The sequence below is a fragment of the Simochromis diagramma genome, unplaced genomic scaffold, assembly GCF_900408965.1.
Source record: "Simochromis diagramma unplaced genomic scaffold, fSimDia1.1 OVJJ01000669.1, whole genome shotgun sequence".
NCBI classification, from domain to species: Eukaryota; Metazoa; Chordata; class Actinopteri; order Cichliformes; family Cichlidae; genus Simochromis; species Simochromis diagramma.
The window spans coordinates 2,354,028-2,379,360 of record NW_024387458.1 but is presented as its reverse complement, the minus strand read 5'-3'; the positions used below and the strand labels follow the sequence as shown (position 1 = coordinate 2,379,360).

General features: G+C 42.3%; 1 protein-coding gene across 12 annotated transcripts in view; it reads right to left on the bottom strand.

The window, feature by feature from the left end:
- Positions 1 to 25,333, bottom strand: part of baiap2b (BAR/IMD domain containing adaptor protein 2b) — a 71,208-nt gene that overhangs the window by 35,047 nt on the left and 10,828 nt on the right. For 9 of the 12 annotated variants that reach the window (XM_040014464.1, XM_040014462.1, XM_040014463.1 and 6 more), the window contains exons 2-3: positions 14,197 to 14,272; positions 8,774 to 8,860 (exon numbers count right to left, since the gene is read on the bottom strand). In XM_040014464.1, coding sequence (XP_039870398.1) covers positions 8,774 to 8,860; positions 14,197 to 14,272 — 163 coding nt within the window. Of the gene's footprint in view, positions 1 to 8,773; positions 8,861 to 14,196; positions 14,273 to 14,458; positions 16,718 to 25,333 lie in introns of those variants that run through there. The other 3 variants (XM_040014466.1, XM_040014467.1, XM_040014472.1) reach the window with 2 other exon arrangements.

Here is a 25,333-nt window from a genome sequence, read left to right as displayed (position 1 = left end):
ACCTCTAATCGTTTCTCACAGTGAGAAATGTACAAATAAAGAAAAAGAAGATATATTTGCTCTGTGTGCTTGTATAGAGTTAGCACACTGAGGCACAGGCGACAGTGGGAATCAGGGTATAATGTGGATTTCAAGCCTATAAACATCTCTTCTTCCACTAAATGGGGCATTGCTTTAAAAAGGCATGACATGAGAATTCATTGACAGCTTCACGCTACAGCTTGGTGACAATAAGTTAATAATGAGCTGACAAGTGCCACTATGTTCGGTTTTTGAAATGGATAAACACGCAGAAAGAGAAAATCCCACAAGCCTGGGAGGAGACAGGCATCAAGAGCCTAACAACAGCTTCCTGTGCGAAACGACTCGCATGTATGAAAAGTGTCCGTGCGCGGTGCCTCAGATCAGAGTCTCTATTATCAGCATCATTAAGTCACCATTTGGCCGACTACCCACATCAAGGACAATGCGACAGCTCAAGGACATTTTATAGTCCAACACATTATTAAAGCCACATTACCATCCCATTAGAGACATTTGCTAAATTAATCACTACACAATCCCTCGCTGATCTCTTTTTTGTCAGTTGACTGACACCCAAAAAGACGTCCAGCTCACTGTTGACAAGACAGCTTGTTTTAAAGTGCTGATGAATTGCAGTGGGTTGTATTAATGAAGGGCAGGTGGAGGTGATCAAAGTGCCGGCGCTCCGGCCTTTGTGCTCACTTGGCAGTTTGGTTTTGATTTGCCAAGAGACTGGGTGGAAGCCTCTAACGAGCCGGGAGCACATCGCTTCCTGTCTCGCCTTCCTTGCTCTTTCTTCTGCATCTCTCTCTTCATCATGTCTCTTGTTTCTTCCTCTTTTTGTTTCTCTGCATCCTCCCTCTCCACCTGGGGTGACATGAGGACAAAGGCAGGAGCAGTAAAGGGAAGTTAAATTAGCAGGGCAGCTCTGCTCTGGTGATGTCCGGGCAGAGGAAGGATAGTTTGGTACCCAGTCGCAGATTAGCCACTTGGGTTTTTGGTTACATCACCAGTTAGGGAAAAAAAGCTGACAAAAACTGTATCTTAAGCCCTTTTGGAACACTGCGTGCTTTGGTTCTCTTCTAATTTAGTCTGATTTATTGAGGAAGTGAAAACAAAGCCAAACAAAGTGTAAATCATGAAGCTACCAAACAGGACACAAACAGCAGTCTCCTGGCTGACAAACCTGTGCATTTCTAACGACTGGCAATGACGACAAGAGGGTAGCTCCAAAATATTTATATAGTATATATTTTGGAATATATATCAAATATTATTTTTTTAATCACACATAAGTTTGGATTTTGGTAAGGCTTAAAAGTTGGTGGCACAGCTGTGCTGGCAGGTAAGCATTTAAGCCGCGCCCGCCTTGATCTGCAGTCACGGGTTTTGGGTAGTGAATGAAAGAATGGGATCACAAATACAAGCGGTTCTCCAAAGGATAGCTTCCAACTAACTTATCGACAGGGCGAGGAGTTCAGTCACTCTGAGTAATCAGAGTAAAGCTGCTACTCCTCCACATCAAAAGGAGTCAGTTGACGCGGTTCAGGCCCCTGACAAACATTCCTCCTGGGCGAGGTGTGCTAGACATGCCCACCTGGGAGGTGGCCTCGGTGTAGACCCAGGACATGCTGGAGAGTATGCACCTCAGCTCCTCTGAATAAGCTGGACGAGGTGACTGGAGAGAAGGAAGTCTGCACTTCTCTGCTTAGGTTGCTGCCCCTATGACCCGTCCCCAGGTTCCAGCAGCAGCTAAAATGCTAAAGTTAATTCTTCAAAATGTGGAAATTTCAGTGGCTATGTCCATCGTTTATGTGCAGTGTAGAGCATTACTCGACCACGTCCCCTACCACCCGGCTCTTTGCACTCTTTAGAGTTTTAAAAGAGGACTGAAAGACTAAATTGCTGCATCCGGTTCATTAAAGTGCCAAAGGATACCTTAACGCATCTCTGCAACATCAGTAGTATCTAAAGGACATCTAAAGGGCAGTAGCAGACACCCTGGGATGAGATGGGATGTACTTACTTCATTATGTACTAAGACCTTCAGGAGAAAAAAAAAATTATAACTCTCCACAGAAAAAGGAAAACTGTCCTCGCTTCGGCATGAAAGCAAACACTAACCGATTTATCATCCTGTGCTGTGTCCCTCATCATTCCAGTTGAGTGTAAACTCCAGTAATATCCTTTCGTTTTGACTTTGCACATCAAGCGATGGTTCAAAATGCTGCAATCAATGATTTTTAAAGTTATACACGGTCATAACCGTTCCCGGTTTGCGCTCTGAGATGTTGAGGTGACAAGGCCGGGGAAAAAGAAAGTAAGAGTGCTCCTGCTGCATTTTCTCCCCTCTATGCAGAATGAATGCTGGCTGAATTCAGATTGGAGCTGAAGCTCAGGGGAAATTCTGCCTTTGCTGGATCAGAAAAATGAGGGTTACACTGGGGTCAACAGCTTTTTTTTCCCTTAAGCTGAGCAGCATGAGATTTCAAGCAAGACACATTTGGAGGGACACCAGTTGTGCATATTATGGAAGAATTTCCCTAAGCGATGGCCTTAGAATGTCACAAATGATGTTTTCATGTCCCTCTTTACGAGCCTTTATTATTGCTTTCATCTTGTTTTCTCTACCTCTGCTTCAAAGAGCGAGTGCTCATATTTCTGCTGCCGCCATCCAGCTGTGCAGCATGAGAGGCGATTCAAACCACTTCCCTCTGCAACACCAGCTAATTATTTGAGAGACAAATGAGGGGAAAATTATACAGTGAAATTTGCTGATGAATATTGAACCACAGGAAGGAATTCTTTTGTCTTTCTGACCCGTCAGAATTACATTCTCCCCCACCGTTGCCTAATTGAGTCACTGATTGCATCTAGCCCCTGTTCCCATTTGTGAAAGCGTGCTATCCTTTAACAGTATGTTGGCTGAAGTGGAGAAATATGCCTTAAAGGTCGACACAGTTCTCTAATATGTGTTGCAATGAATTAATCATCCAAAGGGTAATTGTTTCCTGGACCTTAAATTTGGCCATCTAAATTAACCTTAAATTGATTTAATGAGATGGATGCTATGCTACAGAGTGCTCAGCCCACGGCAATGAGAAGACACGGGATAGATTTTAATTTGATGAATAGGAACAAAATGAGAGCATAAAATAGGTGGATACACCACGATAATTTGCTCACACGCATCCCAAGTGAGCTGGAATTCTGGTGGAAGATAGTCAGGAATCATGAGGTCTTTGTGCTTACTATGGAATTAAACAATAATTAATATATTTCATGAATAACAGACACAGAAATATAAAAATCTACCTAAGAGCTGATGTATAGTGAAAGCGCTATAAATCAGTGCTTTAGAAAATAATGTCCTAATCTAATTGTAAAAAAGACAGAATGGGGGATGATGCTGCTCTGTTGGCCTCATCGAACATTACCATGAGAAGACTGTGAGAAACCCGGGATCAGAATCTATGCTGGAGAACAGTTTGTGGCTCTGTCTGAGCTGAGGGAAGACTTCTTAACCGGTGAAGTTCAGTTATCGCAAGGTCTTACACGGGAGTGATGAAAAGATGGAGCGTGAGCTGGACCGGTGCGGCATCGGCGGTGATGTAAATGTACCAGAGAATCCAAGCGAAGACAGAGCTGAGCCAGAAGGCAAAGCTTCTGATCTACCAGTCGATTTACAGTTGGACCCTCACATATGAAGCTGCATCTTTGCCACTGGCTGTCCTCAGCCTTAAAGACAGACATCCAGAGGAGGCTTGAAGCTCCTGCTCTTTCACATCAGGAGGCGACAGCTGAGGTAGTTTGAACATCTGAATCGGATGTCTTTTTGGATCTCATCTCCATTTGCTGCCACCCCAAGCAGACTTTGTATGAGCAGAACAGTTTTAATGAGGTCATCTTTTATAAGGCTCATAATATTAATCCTGTTTTGTTGAACAATCCTGCTCCATGTTCTACCTGCGGTAAGACATACGTGAAAAGCCTGAGTAATGACGAGATTTTAAAGTAGATTTTAATGAATGCGGGTTTGGATGTACAGTCTGCTGATTTTAAATCAGCTGTACTGCAGGAAACAATAAGAAAAGCCAAAGGGCTGTTTTTCCTCATGCTTCCAGCAGGTTTTGTGTCTGAGCACAGACCTGAGTGAGTACAATCCCTGCCTAACGCTGCATTTGAATGGCAGAGACCTTATATGGACAAAGGGGAACCGGAACTGCAGGAGCCTCCTATTTTTTTGCTCACAACCATGCCCATATTTAGTATACGGAAGAAGGATAATGTCATTTTCATCGATACTGACATCACCGGCGAACCATGTTTGGGCTGCGGCTCGCGCGCCGAGCTCCTCTCTCCTCCTGCTTTGAAGCAGCTCCAGTCGATGCGTTTCACTTAATCTATTTTTAGAAATGTGTGCAGAGTCGGCGTGTTCTCCCAGGGCTGCCTGAGCTCCCACATCAAAGCGGGGGCGTTCGCAGACACAGAGCGTAGTGAAAGCGGAGAGGATGAGTGGGATGACACTCCACTCTGCAGTCATGGAGTATCTCGTCTCTCCTCACAGGGAGTCATGCAGCAGAGCAGTTGTTCAAACTCTGACAGCATCGCGTAAATTAAGAACAAGTGAATGAAGCACAGCGGTGCATCATTTCCTCTTCCTGTGCCAGTTTCTTATGTGTTGTTTAGCATGTATGACACCACACGGTCCATCTCTGTCCCCGTGTGGAGATGTGTGTCAGTTTATTTTAAGGCTGCAGGAGTGGATAATAATCATGTAATGCTTTCTTGCTTTGTAGTCAGTTTGATTATGGCCTGCTCTGGCATGTGAGGGTGTTTGCTTGTACAATAAGTCTATTTATGAGTATGTGTTTGTGTGTCGGCAGCTCAAGTCTACTATTAAACTGTTCCCATGTCTCCACAGCTGCTTCTTAAGTGACACACAAAGCTGCCAGAGTGTTTAGTTTAAAAACACCGTGGTGAGCATCTCTGTGTTAGAACTTCTTTTGCAGTTTGACACATTCATGAACCTCTGCTGTTAATAACTGGTGCTGAAAATGGGTTGAAAAGCAGATCGAGGCTTTATTATGAAACATGCATTAGTCCTTATTACATTTTTTTTTTGTAACGCTATTCACGGGTAAAGGCTGGATTAGTTCAGCGACTCACGCTCAAATAGTAGAGGCGGTCTCCCACTGATCGCAGCTTCAGCTTCTCACTGAGACATCGAAGCTTCACTCAGCATATCGAACCCACGATCACTTCTGATGCATCCATCAGTGTGTGAACATCCATATACTCCATATATAATGCTGTATGTGAAGGATAAACGCCTTGTATGAATGAATGAACATGTTTTTTGGTGTAAAATGCTCAAAGTGGCCAGTAAGGAGAAGAAATCCACAACACTATTTTACCGCTGGTGTCACCAGAAATCCTTAAGTCAACCTTTTTTGCTGTATGCTTGTATTTCAAGGCTTACATTTTGCTTTTTTTACGAGTCATTTTTTGGTGATAGTGCCAGAAACAGAACAGCAAACCCATGTAGAAGTCCTCAGAGCTTGAAAAAAACCACAGCTGGACTTCTTCAGGTTTTTAAGCTGTTCCGCCTCTCATCTAAGAGGCTTCTTCAGCTCTGAAGAGGTAAAACATCTTTTCAGGATCTAAAGGTTACCATGAAATGACAGGCAACCAGTATTGACGAGGTGCCACTGCTATAAAATGCCTTGTGCTTAATGATTAGGCACAAACGCCATCTGACAAAGTGGATTTCACCATTTACAATTACAGGGCAAGAAAAACTATCACAGACTCATAAACTGCAAACGTCAGCCTCAAAGATTCATTCCCAATTTCATTAAAACATCAGATCTTCCACAAACAGGACACTTATTGTAACTTAAAGCTGTTTAGTAATGTCTAATATGATCAACTTTCGCGCCATCTTTTATTTAAGAGGAACGGCAGTGATCCATTTAGCCTGGATAAGATCAGAGCTGCTAATGTGTGAGCCAATTCATCAACAGTCCAGTGCTTTTTCCATCCCACATTAAATTTTTCTCTTTGACCATCAAGGTCAATTTCTCAGCCCGACTTCACTCCCCCTCCTCATTTCACCCTGTCACATGCAACTCTCCATCCTCTGCTCATGTGCTAATGCCATTAGCTGCTGTTCATCTTAATGCGCTGTGATTAATTACATTGTTTCAGAGAGTACAGTCGGAGGTGGCGGAGCCTTTCTGCCAGATTTCACTTTGAGAGTTGAAGCAGTCTGTAGTCCGGCCCTGTTACTTCAGCTCCACGGCGCCAACACATTTTCTCCTCAACAAAACCCAATTAAAGGAACAATTACAAGTTGGACGATTTTACAAATCTGCCTTCGTTCCTCATTAATTATGAAGTTTGTGGTAAAGGCCTGGATGAGTGATTATCCCCAGCAAACACGCACACAAACTCACACACACAGTTTTGCTTATCTGGGATTCTGTGCTCGTGGCTCCGGTCACAGCTACAGACATGTGCCAGCTGAGGAAATTTAGTTCAGTCACACACACAAAACCAAACGCACAACCCTTGTTATCTGTTAATTAATAAGCTGGCAGGCTTGGGAGTTTTTCCACATTATGCAGCAACAATGGTGCTCAGTGTTTCCTCCGGCTTCTTCTGGAGCAAAACCGGCAAAACCGGCAAAAGGAGGCTGTTTACTTTATAACGTATCATTGAATTGGTCTAATGAGAAAAACTGGATAATTATCTCTCATCGCCCGCTCGTGTATTTTTAATAATTCAGTATCTCCAGAAAACGTTCATATTTGTCTACTACTATTGCAGAAAAGAAAATCCCACTGAGACACTGTCATCTATGGATTAACTGGGAGAACTTTGATATAATATTGCACACTTCATACCGAGTGACTGCAGAATCATCCACAAACTACATTTTTCTTCTGTTTTCATCAGGTAATTCAGTGAAGCCGTGAGGCTTAACACCAGTAATGGAATATGCTAAAGAATCCACAAAAGCAATAACCGCCGTCAGAAGGGCTCCCCCTCCGCTCTGCACAGACCACAGCCGCTCTGAGCGCTGCTGATATGCAGAGACGGCATCAATCCATTTTGCTCAGCCTAGTCTGTCATTTCACTGGAGGCGGAGGGAAGTTCTGCTGAGTTGTTAAAGGGCTGCTGAGTCATGGTTAGGCTGCTAGAAAAAGAAACTGAAAAAGAAACACAAACATGCAGACAAAAAGACTACAGAAGCACAGTCGTGGAGGACAGAGAGCATGAAAGGCAAACAGAAGAGCAACCAAGCTGATGGAAATGGGGATGCAGAGATGGATGATGGGATGTCCTGTTAAGGAGTTTGCACACAAAGTCAAAAATTTGCATTTTTTAAAAAGAATCATCTCTAATGTATGAAAAGCGTTCATGTGTAGTGCATATTTGCATATATACACAATAAGTGAATCCTACAAACAGTTGCAAAACACTGTGACGGACATTTTGGGAGAAATATTTACTCATGATGAAAAAAGTCTTGGTGTGCAAAGGCCTTTCCTCCTACTTTTAAGTGGCTTTAATGATTTATATTTAAAGTTAGTCACCGGCTTGGATGTTTAAACATTCAACCCTAAAACAGTGTGATATGAAAATGATTCAAACTACATAAAAAAATCATGGAGGCGAAACCGAATAGATAAAGAAAAGAGCTTTTCATATTGGAGCTCTACCCGGTATTTGCTCAAAGAGAAAAAGGGAGGAAAAGCGACAAGATGTAGCTCCAGAAGAAATGCGAGGAAGCCCCCAAAAAAGGTCCTCACATGAATAATGGATGCAGCTTTTATATCCTCCTCAGTCACCTCAGATATGTCTGTTTCACACTCCTCTAACCATCTCTCCATCCTTTCTTCCTCCTCTCCTCTGCTGATTCAGGACACGCCTGCTATCTTACATCCCATCAAGGTGAAGGAAAGAAGAAGCCTCCACAATCCCGGACTAACAAAGACTCTGCACACGCCCCGGCATGTGACCTGCTCTACAATTACAGTGCAGTCCTGCTTCATACAACAGCTATCAGCTAGTTCTCATCAACACCAGTTATCACTATAGCTGCGTCTATACCAAACAGAACCAGAGCTGATCCAACCGAAACCAGACGACACGCTGCGTGAGAGCAAAGGGAGCTGGGAAATTTTTATCCTGACAACTTGCTGGAAGCGCCATTCAAAACAGGAAGATTTTTCATTAGCACTGTAAATATATTGAGGGCTTATTATGAATAGAAAGCAAATCCACCTCGCCATGTGCGCTCTTGTGAATACCAAATGCCAAACAAATTTGTAAATTTATTACTCGCTCACAGCGGTGCAATAAAAAAGTGACTGGAAAGCCTTTATCTTTCCGGAATGTGAGGAAACAAGGGATTAACCAAATGGGCAAGCTGTGACAATCATGCAGAATTAATTCTTCTCGAACCAGAATGTGTTTCACTGTATGAATTGGAGGTGATAATGTATCAAATAAGCTCTGAAGTGCAGGAAAAGACAGGCTAACGCTCATCTTTAAGATTTACACAACGTTCTGAAGCACTTAAGTGCTAGAAAAACATCTGTGAGTGTGTGTTTGGGTGTGTGTGTCCAATTTCAGGTTGGTCATCAGCTGCTTCTGCCCTACAGCACGATCCCATCCACCATCTGCTTGTGTAACCCCCCTGTACCCCATCAAGGGTGCTACTGCCACTACAAGGACTCACCAACATCCTTAGAGCCTTGACTTTCGCTGGCCATCTCGCCCATCCGCACCAGAGCGTCGAAGTAGCCCTTTGCAGCATATGTGACACCTGGAAACATGGAAGCATTGGGCATCAGATCAAGGGTGCGGAGTTGAAATGATGTCTTCTTCAGCTCTGCAACCATCCCCTACAACCCTCCCCTCCCCCAGAGAGGTAAGGTTGGGAGATCGACAGGCGGAAATGGAGACCAGGCGGGAAAAGAAAAAGCTCTATGGAGGCAACTACAGGAAACAGAGATCTCAAGACTGCCAGGTTAAAAAGCAAAGCACAACCTTTCACCACAAACTACTTTGGAAAAATCTATTTTAAAGGATTAGTTTATCCAAATTACAGGAAAATTTAAAAAAACAAACATTTTATTTGTTCATCTTCCCTGTTCTAATCAGTTTTAAAGGATTTCTTTTTTGGTCAGATTCTGGGTCAACAGAGAAAATGTAATAGTTTTTTGTTTTCTTGCAAAGTGAATACCATCCAGGTAACAGGTTTCCTATATTCAGCAGAATCACTCAGTAAATTTCCAGATTTGAAATGTGGGCACTTTTGAAACCAACCGGCTCTCTTCTTCTTAATTGACTTTTTTATTTCCTATTTACCTCGTTTATTATTACTTTCCTCTTTTATAATTTACCAGGAGAAACATTTTTAATGCTTAAAAGAAGTAATTTTGTTGTAAGTTGCACAAAGGTTCTTTTTAAGGTCATAAAGGGAAAAAAAGGTTTCTCTGTTCTGGGCTATATATTGAGTTTCCTCCCATCATACAGTAATCCTATGTTTAAAATGTGAAAACAATGCAGTTTTCAAGTAGACATCACATTGAAGTAAACCGACAACCCGACAAATCCTGCATTTTACTGATCTAAATTTTAGGTTTATAAGTTTTTAATCATCATCATCTGATACAATCTCTGATTGGAGAAGGCAGCACTCAGAAAATAGAGGAAATAGAGTCATGTGACGGAGCAGACACAGAGCGTGACGGAGAGAGCAGGAACTGAGGGGAGGGGAAAGAGCTCGGGTTCTTGGTATGGAGAGATCACAGAATCATTTTATGTCTGCTACTTTTGTTTATTTGATCTTTTTTCTGGATACAGTTCCAAAACTAAATCATCCATCAGTTACCCTGACCTGTCATCAGTTATAGACCTGCATCACATTAAGTCGAAATATCACCTCCCATTTAAACTGGTCTAGTTTATCAGAGTCTGGTGATATTTAGTCTCTGGCTGCACGACATTGTAGTGATGAAGACTTTGAAGATCTGTCCCTTGGTTATTCACTCAGCCAGGGTCACATGAGTTAGTCTAGGCTCAGTGAGAAAAGCCTCTCGGCTCCAGGAACCATCGTGAGAAGGATCTTATTCCATTCTTTGAAACTGATGATGACTTTGTCTGTTGTGTTGATGTTGAAACTTTTATTTTATTTTATCGTTTATTTGTGGGTTGTGAGTGTGATACAGATGAGTGGAGGAGGAAAACTCAGCCTAAAATCTGTCCTACTGCATAAAGGCACTTTGCATCCGTCACAAAAGGTCGTTCTGTGTATTTAAAAAATAATAATTATGAAACTATAACAGCTGTGTTGGAGAAGTGGAAATACAATGAGCAGAAATGAAACAGGGAAAATATCAAATATGAATATTTGTATTGTGGGGTTTTTTTTGTTCAGTTTCATGTAATACGAATAACGTGAGGGCATTTTAAACATTGTTTACCCTTATGGAGCCAAAACCTGTTTGAATCTGCTCAATAATGCTGTAACGAACTACAAATGGAAAAAAGAAAGCTAATGGCACTTGTAACTTATATGCAGCTGCTTGAGATTAATCTTAAAACCGATTTCCTCATTGTCTTGATAAAGGTATGAGGCACCAAACTTCAGGGCGATTATCAGTGTGTGAAGTTATGATTTTATGTGACGTGTCGCCCTCGCTTGTCCAAGACAAATTTCTCCCAAGGGAGACAATAAGGACTAATCTAATCTAATCTCATCTAATTTAATCTAGACCAGCAGAGTAATGTTTCTTCTCTAGTTTAATAAACTAGCTGATTGAGTTAAATTTCTTTTGGTGGTTTAAAACTCCAAGTTTGTCCTTCATATACAGGTTATAAATGTTTTAGTCTAATCGAATTAGTTATGAACCTGGACCCTCAGATTTTGGACTAAATTAAACACAGATGCTGTAGAGGTTCTGAAATATAAGCAAAAACACCAAGTAGGTGAACAATATGTTTGCTTTTTTGAATATGTGCCACTTGGTGCACTTGAAATTTACATTATGACAGACAATAAAAATGGTTTGCATGGCATAAGCAGAAAAAATAAGTATTCTCGTAATTTGGATGAACTAAAGCGTTAAAATCCTAATGGCACCTCACATCTTTACAGCCCCATACATAATAATATGCTGACAAACCCTTTCACAGCAGTGATGTGTAAGCACTCTACAATTCAAATACTGTCAACCATTATTCTCTGCGGTGTATCGCCACAGAAGCCGGGGACACGAGCCGAGACACGGCGGTGACTCAGGGCTTAGAAATGAGGGCAAGACAGCCTCAGGCAGCGGTGACGGTGAATTAAAGCAGGTCAGGGGTCAGCTACACGGGGAGTGAAAGTCATGATGACAGAGGACACATGCCCAGTCAGGATATACATATGGATGAGCGCTGAGTTTATTACAGGGCCGTCATGTTGATGAGTGTGTTTTGAACTGCCAGAGAAGGTTCATGCAGAATCCCACAGAGAGAGCAGGAAAATGACAAGTATTCATATCCCCGCATGGAAAACAATGAAAATCTATTCACATCTAGAAGTCCGCGGAGACACTGAGCTATGCAAGTTATTGTTCTGTAAATTAAGACAGCGTCTGGCTTCTCAGTCTGCACAAGCACTTAACAATTTCATTTCTCCAGTAAGACGATTTTGTGAGGACTCTTTTATGAAAACCAGGAATAAAAAGCCACAAAAGTCTTTACACAGCAGTGCAACCCTCCTCCGTAAGCTATGACAGTGACAGGCCAAGACCCTTTTCCGGCTTCTCTGAAGCCTGGCTTGAGTTAAGCTTAGGTAGGATATGAGTGGATGCGAAAGCAAGGGGATGGAGGTAAGGCTAAGATGGCTGGGTGAGCAAGGCTAATTTAATCGATGTGCAGAGAAATCTCAGCCGGGAGGAGAGCAGGTCCAGGTGAAGCCGGATTAGCTCCAGGGAATGCTTTGCTTGTCTGTCAGCTGGAAAGTGACAGAGAGGCACAGAAGCAGGAGAAAAAATAAAGAAGAAGAGAAGAAGAAGAAGAAGAAGAAGGCAGAGGACGAGGAAAAGGAGGACCTGCCTGTAAAGAGGATTAGAACAGTGATATAAAGCCAATACAGAGCAGAGCAGATGAAACATAAACAAGGTTTAAATCAGCTGAGGTTGGTGACACGTGACTCATGTTAATGTCATCAATTTCAAAATCAAGCTTTCCACAACCTCAATCAAGCCTCCTCTCACATTCCTCCACAGAAAGCAGACAAATCTGATTCAGCTCAAAACCCGAACGTCTCGTTCATAAATGGGCTACATTTGGAAAGAGACAGCTCCTGATTACAGCTTCAAATAATCTCCTGTTTTATGGTAACTGAACCAAACAAGCAGGTTAAAGATAAACTAAAGTTACTAGTTTTTAATTAACTGCTTTTGAAGAAAAGGTTGGCCATTACTAAATCACAGAGCCATCAGTAGACACATCTTTGTACTCTTGTAAGCTTAAAGGTTCCACTGAGACCAACGATTTTTCAGTGATGTCACCAAACAAGACTGAAACCTCAGTCTCAGCTGAACAGCCCAGTTTTGACATCTTCCTTTTATTTGATTTCACATGTGTTCTCCTCTTTCTCCACAAGCACAGCATGTTCCAGCCGCACAGCTCCCACGTTTCTGCTGCAGCCCTGCACCACGCTGCAATTAAGATTTTAATAAAGAGAGAGTTTGGCTGAGCGCTACATCCCAAACCACACTGTGCTCATCGAGCCCAGAAAGCAGGCTCCTTCCTGCATCATTCTGGTCCTCTCAGTCCGCTGAGATGTCAAGCTGCCGCCCCACTTCTAGTACGAGGAGGGGCTGCACTGGCATTTTTCCTATGACAATAGATGCTTGCTGGGTGCCCAGCCCCACTCTAAACTCTGCCTCTGTGCCGCTGCTTGGCATTGATGAAGTGTAATCCCCACTCAGAGAGTCGCAGGGCTATTTTTAGCCTTATCTATCAGACTAGAGTGAGGCCTTCTTTATTGTTCTTGCAGGCTGCCGAGTCTTCCCTGCATTTCCTCTCCGAGCACACAAAGGAGAGCCCGGTTCGAAACCGCACAGAGCATACCAAGCAAGTCTGCACCATCACTGAATATATGATACGACCCCGATAACCTCCTCTTCCTCCTCCTCATCCTCCTCCCTCCACAGAGTGACATCTAAGAGCAGAGCTGGAAGGTTTTCTTATCAATAAATGAGCTCAACATGGTTGGAGGCGTGTGTTATCTAAATACATATACTGTACAAGGCATCAGTACAAGCATTATCGGCCTGACCCAGAGGCATGAAATCACGTTATCCATGCTGACTGCGTAGCTTTAATTAATCAGAGTTTGTGAAGTTAAAGAATAAGCCACTGGACATTCTCCAGGATCCCAATAACTGCTGAGAATTTTGGAATTTCTGTTTTTGTGAACATTTGTCTCGCAGTCTTTTCCTTCTACCTTCTCCTTTTTTCAAAACATTTTTTTATCCTGTCTTGTCCTGAATACCGGCTCTGCTCGTTCTCATTTCTTGGGCCTCATGGGGTAGGGGTACCGTTATTCTCACGACTCTCCCTGTTCCACTTTGCATTGGCTAATGCTCCACTTAGCTCCCTCTGGATATTTCCTGTGTTTCGTCTTTGACCTTGACTGAGTGTATACCTCAGTTTCCCACACCTCCCTACTCTTTGCCCCCCACGCACACACAATCACACCAATTCAAACCTCAAAAAGCAATGACAAAGGATAAAAAGGTAGAGACAGACGTTAATGAGAATGATGAGAGGAACTGCTGGTGGACAGAAAGGAGGAAGACATCACAGCGGAACAATCACAGGACATCACAGCACAATACCGAACGTCTGAATAAGATCTAGGCACAAACTAGTGTGTGTAGTTTAAAAGCTTCTGATGGGGATTGTAAGCTTGGCATCAACAACGCTCTTAACGTGAATATCTGAGCCATCGTCACCCTAAAGCTAACCAGTCTCCAGGTAAATCAAGACGATACAGAAGCAACGCCAAGTGTCGGGTGAGCTGGCCCTCTGCCTGGACGACTGGAGGAACGAGAGAACGACGAAGACAGACGGTAAACAAGAAATGGTTGGTGTACTCACTGGTGAGCGCCTTCTCATAGCTTTTTGCCATGGCTATGAAGTTCCGTAAGCACGGGTTAAACTGCTCCATGATGGACTGGAAAAGGAGAGAGAAAAGAGAGAAGGTATGTTTGGTTAGAAGCAGGAAAGATACGATACAAACACCGACATGAGCTACAGTGACAGAGCTCTGCTCTTTACTGGGGCATGAGCACACACACACACACACACACACACACACACACACACACACACACACGTAGACAGAGTCAACTGAGCCAACCACGAGGAAAAGGAGAGCAGAGGATTCATTTCAAGACTCCGAGCCTGACGATGAGGATGGTTGGATGAAATAGAGGGAAAGAGTCACTGAGGGAGGGCTTATATTTGTATGTTTGTGTGGCGCTTTGTCCCCTCAGCTCCCCTGCTGTATGAATTAAAAATAAAATCTGGTTTTGGCCGCTGAATCCTTCAGCTCAGCAGCAGACCTGGACCCAGTGCCATTTCCCTCTGTCTCCCTAACACTTGAACTCTGGCACACTGCTCCTGCTAATTGCTTTTATGGCCAAAAATAACACAAAATTTGCCTTTTCACCAGCGGTCATCGAGTCTCAGAGGTCAGTACCAGAAATTCAGACAAATGAAATCAAGACGATCATCGTTGGACCCAAAAAGCCCCACTCATACATAGCGGAAGTGAAATTAAACAAGCTTATACCATCTACAGCTTGCAGAGCATCAATAATACTTTTTCAAATAAAATATTTATTAAAACTACAAAGAAAGTTTGCTAAAATAAAATAAATACAAACAAATGATTCCTTATGGTGTCTTATACACCCAGCAACATTATTTTCCACTTAAATATTTACTCACTAACTTTCAGTTTAACCTGGTAAAATCTCCAGTGTCAACTCTCCTAGGGTTCGGGTTGGGTTTTATTTAGCCACATACCAAATAGGAAAACTTTCACAAGCTAGAAGATGTTAACTCCTAAATGAAGTCTCACACATAAACAATGTTTCCAAGCAAACAAATGAAAACAGTAGTGGCCGTTAACCTAACCCAAACCCTAGAGGGTCAGTGTTGGATATTAAGAGGTTAATGTCCAGTACTTTAGCTGCTCTTTGTGTTCCGCGTTAATCATCCTGATCACATACGGAACGGCAGGTTTACCAAAGCTTCTTTAGCTGGAAGAAGGTGCCTGCTGCTGGAAATGAGATTGATGAGAGCGGTGATAGTGAACCAGAACAGTAAAATTGCTTAACGCTTCGCAGCTCTGAGGCGCTGCGGGGCAAGGTGATAACTCTCACATTACAAATCGCTTTTTCCATCATTAATACAAAATACAGAGAACACTAACACCGAAACTAAGCACCCCAATCTTTGCTTATATGTTCTTGTACAGCACAGCACTTCATTTTTTATTCAGTGAAGCATTAAACAGAATAGGCAATTCCGAAAAGTCCGATTCTGTAGATATCTGCTAAACGGAGTGGGGGAGATTAAGTCAAACATCAAGAACAGCAAAGTGGGTGAAGACAGATCGCGTGTTTAGATGAATTTGCTGATTATTGCCTGTGAAACATTCAGCAACATAACACGCTGCTCTGGGAGATTGGCAGCAGAGAGAAAACGTCACAGCTGGAGCTGCAATAATAGAGAAGACTGGCAAAATACTGCAACAAGCTGGTAATACGATGAGTAAAAATGAGCAACGCTGTGACTTAAAGCACAGGGAAAAACTGCCAATATCCAGTTCAGACTACTCCCCAACAGATATACACATAAAACAGTGCACGAATCCAAATCTCCTTCCTTCATGACAGATGGCCAAGCATTGGTCAGCAGCGCAAAAGCAGTGGAGTGCATCCACAACGAGAACAAACAAACAGAGGCCCGAGGCCTTGTTAGGAAGTGAAGAAAAAGTCAAGAACAAATGCGTAATGAGTTTTACTGTCTGTCTCTGCAGTGACTCAGCCTCCCCCTCAATCCAAGCTGCCCTTTCACTCTCGCTGCATCTCCGGCCAAACCCAGCAATTTAAAAAGCAGAAATCTTCTCTCTGCAACTTTCTTTTCAAACTTGCCAGAGAGGCAGCACGGATGGAAGCAGAGGGAAGGTAAAGGGAGCGAGGGATGAGCAGCATCTAACAAACAGCCTTAATCTAAGCCATCATGACTATGATCCAAATCCTAGAAAGTGCAAAAAGGCGCTTAAATCAGTTATGGCACACTGACTAATGAGGTGAATAGAACATCACTCATGTCTTAACAATCAAAGCCTGTTGGAAGTTAAGTAAACAGTTTCTAAAGTCAGCGTGTTCAATGGAAATGATGATAGAGAAATAATAACTGGAGATTATGTATCGGAATTTCAGGAGCAGGACCACGCCTCCCAACACGCTCCTTCCGGTTCTCATCCATATAGGTTCCCCCAGCTCTGCAAGCTGTTCATTCTCGTTTACGTGCCCCTCCCTCCCTCCTTGTTCTCAATCCTTTAACTTTTTCCTTTCTATTCAGTACACGGGGATCTGCCAGGCCCGGGAGCCGTCACCAGTCCCCTTCGAGGCCTTCCCCAAACCGCAGCTCAATTCATGTCAAAGCATCACCTTTACCTAGTAAAACGCTGTCAAACCTAAAATGAGGACGTGGGCCCAGCTAGTGAAATACAAAAGGCCCACGCTAATTTTGGTATTTTCAGATAGTAGAAACATTTTTGTAGTTCTCTAGTCGTTCAAGGACGCGTCCCAGACTTTCCGTGTGAGCACTGCAGGAACTACAAACTGCAAAAACTTCCTGGCGTATACATAGGTCCCCTTAGACCATTAAAGTGGGCTCTTACTTCCATGTAAGTACCCCAAAACTAGTAAGACACAAGGCCAAAGTTTGCAGGTTTCTAGTGTGCTTGAAGCATCTGAAAAGGTCCTCTGCAAACATCCATTTGCCAGATACCACAGGGCACCTTGGTCTTGTAGAGTGCAAGGACCAACAGATTCTGAGAACAGCGTATTTAATCAGTGAATTTAGAAGCATATCACTGTTTGATATTGGCTTACGACTTCAGTTGAGGCAGTAAGGATGCTTGTGTTCTTTTCAAAGTGCCTGAAGGAAGAAGCACAAAGGGACAGAGCAGACAGAATAATGAGTATTCTGCAAAGGAAGAGTAGGGTACGTTTAAATTTGATGGATGCCTTTTTTTCCAAGTCAGCCTGCTACACGGGACGCCTGCTCATGCCCACCGGCTGACGCAGAATAGTCACCTGGGTTCACAAACCTCTCCATGATTTCAAAGAAATGGAAGTGGGAAGTAGGACAGGACGACACAGGGGTGCAAGGAAAATAGGCTGACTGCCCGGTGAGTGAGATGAGCTTCAAGGTGCACAAATGAGATGAGGTTGGTTTAGTTTGGCACCAAGGAAGAGTTAGAGGAGTGGGACATGCAGGGAAATGGACTGAAACTAAATGCATAAAAGTATTTTCGGCTTTGCAAGGTTCTGGGTCCAAAACTGGTTTTGCATGTGATCAGAAGCACCCTGCTGTGGATACTGACATTACTGCATTGCTACAATATGATGTCATAAATGCTTTGTGTGTGTGCACACACACATAAAGAAAAAAGGCCATTGGTGGTGTTTCTTTGTGGCTTTCCTGGCAAAAACAAACCTAATTATATCCAGATCCCCTCTTGCCCCTCTCTCCCATCTCTGGGTGCATTTTCTGTTATGCAAGGCGTCGGCTGCTGAACAAACCCAGTACGGAGGAACACTCCTAGCAGCAGTAATCATCACCATGGCTGTACCACCAGTTGGCAGGAAGAAAGGAACGATCAACAAAAGAATATAAATAGATGATGGAAAGTGGCCTGGATCTCATGTCTAAATAAACAGAACGAGGAACGGGGAACGACTGTGTGAAGAAGTGTGTGTCTGTGTATGCGTTTGCGTGAGTGTCACTGTGTGAGCTGCGTTATGTAATCACTGTCAGACAGGTCCAGCTTCATGTGTTGCATTCCTGATTCTTGATGTGATGCTTCCTATTAAAATACCTTAACTATTTCATATGCGCTACTTACTGACACATTCAGCTGCACACTAGAAACAGTCATTGTGTCCACTGTGTTCACTGTAAGCACGGAGAAATAATAAAACAGAAACATTGCAAAGGAAAAGCTCTTTGCTCTGATGGGTCAAATTATTTTATATATTTTCTCTCCTCAGTTTCTCTCTCGTCTGAAGCGAGCAGTTTAAGAGCTAAAAAACTGTCCGAAACCAAGCAGCTACCTCAAGCTTTAGCCTCACAGAGATTACATGTTCAAATACTGAATATTGGAGGAAAATGAAGAAAATCTAGTAACACCCCTCCTTTCCATTACTAGTATATATTTGGGATACATGTTGTGCATTAATAGAATACATAGCACAACATCTAAGAAATAAAATTCCTGTATATTGCAGAGTTTGAAGAGACACTATTGTCATTCCAGGTTTAGCATAAATGCTCTTAATGAGGCAAACAGGTCAGTACTGACAAGAGAATGTATTTAGTGTAGACAAAGAAAGTCTATATGCAGTGGATTCAAGGTAGTCAAAATCTAAGCTTATATTCGAAACACAGGGAAGTGAGATCCAAATCACATTTTTGAATTCAATTCAATTTTATTTACATATCACCAAATCACAACGGTCGCCTCAAGTCACTTTTTAATTTAAAGTGAAGAACAAGATGACCTCCTGTGAGCATCACTATGGCGACAGTGGGAAGGAAAAACTCCCTTTTAACAGGAAGAAACCTCCGACAGAACCAGGCTCAGGGAGGGGCGGGGCCATCATAATAACTAATGATTAAATGCAGAGTGATGTATGAGCACAAAGAGAGTGAAAAGAGGTGAGTGGATGTTTTATTTGCTTATGTTCTTATATATGTGGCACTAAACTCTAACACAGGTCTGATTCTCAGCAGTGTGATATCAGTCAAGTCTGAATTCATGCAAGATTTCTGTCACCCACCTGACCCAAGTGCCTTTCTGCCAGAGTGAGCACCTGAGTGATATCGACAGATGTAGTGTAGTTACAAGTGGCCCTTCACATGCTGAAATTCAGCATCCTGATCCAACCACCTCGGCTTCAACTGCACACCCACCAAAAACTTCTATACACAACAGAATACACTCAAATAGATATGCCAGAAATCCTGACTTTAAGTAATCTGATTACACCTAAATGTTTTATGTAATGTTGTTACTTAACCACAGTGTAGAAAATTAACTCCATGGAATCTGGTCACATTAAATCTACTTGATTTAATTGTTTAATTATATGAAGTAAGTAAGTAAAATTTTATTTTGCCTTTCTAGATAAAAAGATCTCAAAGTGCTTCACAAAAAAAACAAAAACAGACAGAAGGTAACAAAATGCAATTCGAAAAAGATGAGTTTTTAGTTGTTTTTTTAAAAGAGAGTACTGAGTCCACAGATCTTAAGCTCAGTGGGAGAGAGTTCCATTAACTAAACCTTCAGTTTTATATATTTTAGTTGCATTTTACTCCAAGAATCTTTTTTTTGTGCGTATTGCATTGGGTGCATTTTTCATTTTAATGAAAGTTGCTGACTGCAGTCTTGAAGTCAAACATCTGTGCAGAGGAACAGCAGCTGAATACCAATTCACCACCAATTTTAAGTTCTTGACATTTTCCAAGTTCAGTTGGGTCCATGCTGGAGTTCTACAACTTTGCCCTTCACACACACACAAACCAGGTAACAACTGTGAATAATGTAAAGACTCTCAGCCGGCACCAAACAGTCAATCATTATCAATGCAATAAACATGCCATAATTCCCGGGTTCTCCCCTGGTCCCGACATGCTCATGCGGTTTAGGGGATAATCTAATAGGATCATTAATTTGCCCGGTCCTTGCTTAATCCACACTCAATCAGTCGAGATTGTTCCTTCAGCAACAGGGGCTGAGGCTGATTAGCATTCCACTGAATGAAAGACCATATTTAACTGACTGCATGGGAAATGAGAAGGATTACAGAGCAAACGTTGCTTTGTCTCACTTTGCCCGTTTGCTCCAGTCACGTGTTCTAATTGACTCACTAATCACTCTTACCAATTAAGCATCAAACCTCCACAACAATACAGGGATTGTCTTATCACGTTGCAGCTTTGGGGGAACACGAGTGAATGTTATCTGGAGGGAAATTATAAGCATATCTTCAAGAAAAAGTTGAAAAATTGTCATCAAGACACAAGTGATGACAAAGATACTCTGATTTCTGCTCTTTTTAGATCACGAGTTTTTAATCAATCATTAATGGACTTTGAGTGTCACTGAGGCCGCAGTTTTTTTTAATGTGACAAGCGCAGACTAAATGCCAAAGAGGAGATAATCTACCGTGAAGCACATCGCTGATCCCAGAGTGAAGATAGAAACGATAAGCAAATAATTAGCTGACTAAAGAGCAACATGGAATTAACCTTTGGGAGGGCAAAGTCTGGCCAAGAGATAGTAACTGTAGCAACATGAGGCATATTTAAGAAAGAAACAAATGTTCATATAATTATTTAGTAAAAAAAGAGAGAAAATTAAGCTTTGCCGAGTGCACAGCAACCATCTACGAGAAATAAGATGCATTAATAGATCAAATGAATTATCAATCCAATAGACAGACAGAGTACTGGAAGCACGTGAGCATCCTCATGCAGTCTCACACAGACTACGCACATGACTTTGGAGCAGTACGATCCATCTCCCTGACATGTTATCGGTCTGTTCGGTGAAATATTTATCTTCCTCCACATCTCACCAGCACTTGGCCAGACAGATGTTCATCCTGGAAGCATCCGAGCGTGGCAGAATGACTGTTTGTGTGCGTGCGCAAAAGCACAACTCTGGAACAACCTTCTGTTTGCAGCACTTTAATGGTCCTGTGTGTGTGTGTGTGTGTGTGTGTGTTCACAGAGCACTGTGCTGGCAGGAAGGACTGGCTGTTTGCAATTTCTGCAAGGGAAATGAGGATTTGGGCCTGTGAGTGTTTTTGTTAAGGTTTTTTTTTCCGTGTGTGTGTGTGTGTGTTGCTTGCAGTTTGTGAACACCTGACAATTAATCCATTTATCTCATCCTCTGAGGTTTGACAGAGAGCCGCACCAGGCATTCATAACTAAACAGAGTGTGGGTCTATCTGCTAACTAAGGATCGCATTTTCTGTCCTGACAGCTTTATGATTAAGCTCCGGTTGTGGTTAGGACAGTAAAAATAATTGGTAACCACCGGAAAAACATGTTGGCTTAAAGAAACCAAGATCAAATGTTGGTATGAGTTGGGATGAAAACTGCAAAACAGCCAATGTGGTTATTGGAGACTCGGTTTAGCTTTTCTCCACCACAAAAATGAGCTCACGAGAGACCAAGCATATTTACCTGACATTACCTCAAGAGCTGAAGAGCAAACGTAATTTAAAATAAAAGGAAAACAGTACAGAATCAGGAGTCTTCCACTTTGAGCTTGCTGAAATGATCGGCTGTTTCAGGTGATAAACGATGAGTCTGAAACCAAAGTCAGCTGATTTCACTGCATCTTTGGCTCCAGCTTCCCTGCCAACCTGAACTGGAGGAGCAGCTAAGAAGATTTCTCAAATCCTGCATTATCATTTTATTTTGTTTTTGTGTAGTTGGAAACAAAACGTGTGTAGTAAACACCACCTTGGCCACAGGTACACTGAGATTTTTGGCGTACCTTGTTTTCAATTTAACATCTTGTTTGAAAGGTGTGATTTGCAGCTTCATCCTGTGAGAGACACTGGCCCTGTTAATTAAAAGGAAAGAAAATATAACAAATGTTGAACTGATAATGAAAAGAGCTGCCTTTGTAAGCTGGAAAGGTTCTTCAAAGTTCTCCTTCGCAGTTTTAAAAAAGAATCTATCCAAAAATCCCACAACCTAAATCCACTGATATTTTACTTACTGCTGCCATGGCCATAACAGATTGCTAGTATGATGAGAAGGAGATTGAATAGGTAGCAGCTAGCCCTCAAAGCCAAGGTTAATAGATCCATCAGAGCAACATCGCAGGGCACGGACACCACGTCCCATGACAGATGAGTGATTTGGAATAGAGGCAGAGGTTATACAAGCTATTAATAACAGAACAAGGGGCAGCGTGAAGGAAAACTGGTGTTACACTGCAGCGTTCGTGACAAGTTAAAGTGTACTCAAACATACTGAAGAATTATATACACAAACACTTAGAGCCCACACATGCATAAACCTTTGTGAGTCCTTATCCCAAGTTAATTTCGGTGGTAACAACCCAAAGCTCTGTCCGTGGTAAATGCTTTAAAATCAATTTAATTTGTTAAGATTTTGTTTCTTTTGATCACTCAAGGAAGGAAGGCAACAAAGCAGGAAAGAAAGAAGAGAAGAACAGAACAAGGTCAAAATAAATAAAGGAGAAAAGAATCTACGAAGAGAAGCAGAGAAACAGAAACCTAAAAAAGAACATCTAGGTAGTGAACCTACTTCAAAAGACCTACTATCTGATACATGCCTCCCACCCAGGTACGGATGGGGGAAACACTTGAGAGAACAAAGGAAAGAAAACAAGCAGCGTTAAGAACATTGTGACCTAGCTGCCTTCATCAGCGATGGTGTAGAGAAGCCAGTCTATATGTGTGTGTGTGAGCATATATGTGTGTGTTAGCATGTGTCATTTGGTGGCAGGAGACGAGAACGTGGGGTGAGTCAGAGCCTACATAAACAGCAGCAGGTTCATATCATGTCGTGGCGTAAATTACTGTAAAGCCAAGACAGCCATGTGGCACCATTAGAACCTGCTGCGGCGCTGGCTGCCAAACAGATTAACCAGCGAGAGGAGATCTGGCAACCCCAACGAGGACGGAGAGGCAGGGACGCACCAGGTGGAGACCGAAACAGACAGTCTACAAAAAAATGCAAAAATAAATGAGAGAAAGCCACCAGCCTCAAGTTATTTACTGTTAGTATTTAATGAAAATAGATGTTCTTTCTTCTGGTTGGCTGATCGGGAACTCCCAAAACTTCATCGTTCTTTAAAAAAAAAAAAATAAAAATGTTTGCAAGATGGGCCAGCAGACTGGACTGGCACCTCCTTCCTTTGAAGAAGAAAGAAAAAGAGGTCCATATCTGATGTGCAGCTTGTGAGTTATTGGGGGGACTTTCCTCGATGTATTTGTAATATTTTAAAACACCATTATGTTTTTTTTATTGCTTATTTTAATGACCTTGACTTTTTCCACCCATTCTACCTTACAAAGAAAATAGCACTAACATCATATTTTGACCACAACTAAAGCAGAGATGGAACAGTACGCAGGTTGGTTTCATAAAAATATTATCTTAAAGAAAACCTTTGTTTCTCTGTCACGTGACAAAATGCACTTGAAACAAAAGTTTCAACTGTGTTTCTGAATGAGAAAGCTCCTGGATAACAACCACAAAAACACCAAACTGTCAACAGTTGATAAGGAAAGTTTCCACTTTGTTCTCCCGTCTGGGTGGGATACAAAATGTAACCAGATTAAACACACACAGGAAAGGTCATCTGCTCTATGTGGTTGCCACGGAAATGGGGAGGGCTCGTGCGGCGCTGGTGTGTATTTGACTACAGTCACATGTCAAGGTGACCTCCTGTCATCAAGTTTTACTGTGCGTGTGTGCGCATGAGCGTGACTTATCTTCATATACTGCTCTGTCTCGTGGCATCAGCTGGAGTAGAAACATTCCCAGACATGGTACAGACGGGGGTTTGTTGTCACCACATGACATTTTTAGCATAGGTACCACGGTCATTGTGTTTGTTCACATATTAGGTCTCCGTTTGTGTGCTGGTAATGACTCAGACATTTCTTTGGTAGAAGCTGCTTTCTACCAATCTGGCTGTTCTGTTTTTTGTGTGTGCTTTATCACAAAGTCCCACCGATAACCACAGAGAGGTCTTTATTCTCACGGTGGAAACGTTCCAATCGGCAGGAATCGGATTAAAATGGATGCTGGCATCACCTCAGGTGCTTTAGTGTCTCTTGTGAACATTTGAACAAATCGCCAAGCGCTCTTTAATGAGGAGACAACAATTTCAAGGCCACTTGCTCCTAATGTGAAATTCAGCTGCGTGTTTCACCTGGACGCTTATTACCTGTACCAAGGATGTTCAGCTTGTCTGTTTCCCTGTTTGTCTGAAGGATTACTCAGACAGGTATAAATGGATTTGCATGATAATATTACCAGAAGCCGGGCTTTGCCCAACACAGCAGGGACTGTTTTAGTGTCAAAATCAGATCTGCATTTGTCTAGGAATTTTTACTATGAAGACACGAGAATTGATCGGACAATTCACATTACATCTTCACAAACACATCAATTTAAATAAGAAAAACAGCCCTCATCTCTTTCTGGATCCAGTGACTCAGTTCATGCATGGTGTGGAGGGAATGCTCAGCCTTGGCGGAGGTTATTGAATGCTGCTCGTACAGATGCCTGCAGGCAGCCCTTAAGCAGATTGTGGAGACAGAGAAACCAACAAATATCACCCCCAAAGGGTAAAACTAACAAAGAACAGTACGGTTAGAGAATACACCTTACTGCATTCACTGTATTTTGTCATTTTCAAGGGTTGGATGGAGAAGTGCGGCCATGGTTTCAGTCTTGTTTTGTTTGTTTGTTTGTCCGTGTGTAAGCCCACAAGACATTCAGAAGGAAAAATTAGTAATACATTTTAATTAAATCTGGTGGAGTGTTGGAACACAGGCCAAAACACAAGTGATGAGTTTTTAGTTTCAGATCCAGGAACCACTGAAGTATTTTTTTCAAATTATGAATTAGATCATATTCTTATATTTCTGTTTTTCCCGCCTCCAGATACAAAGATGGATTCTGGCATGTTATTAATCGTTTAGTTAGCAGTAATTAGCAGGTGTCTGTTCAGCTGTATATGTACGTTGCATCCAAGTTTTCTGACCTTAGCGGATAAGTTAGCTCTCCAACCTCTCATCCAGCGGTTCTCCCAGCAGTCTGGCCGGCCGAGCACAAAGGAAATTTTACCACCTTCTTAAACAAAATCTAGGAATCTGTTAAATTTACTTAGATTACACTGATATGTAGAAAAAGGCTACCTGTGATTTTGAGC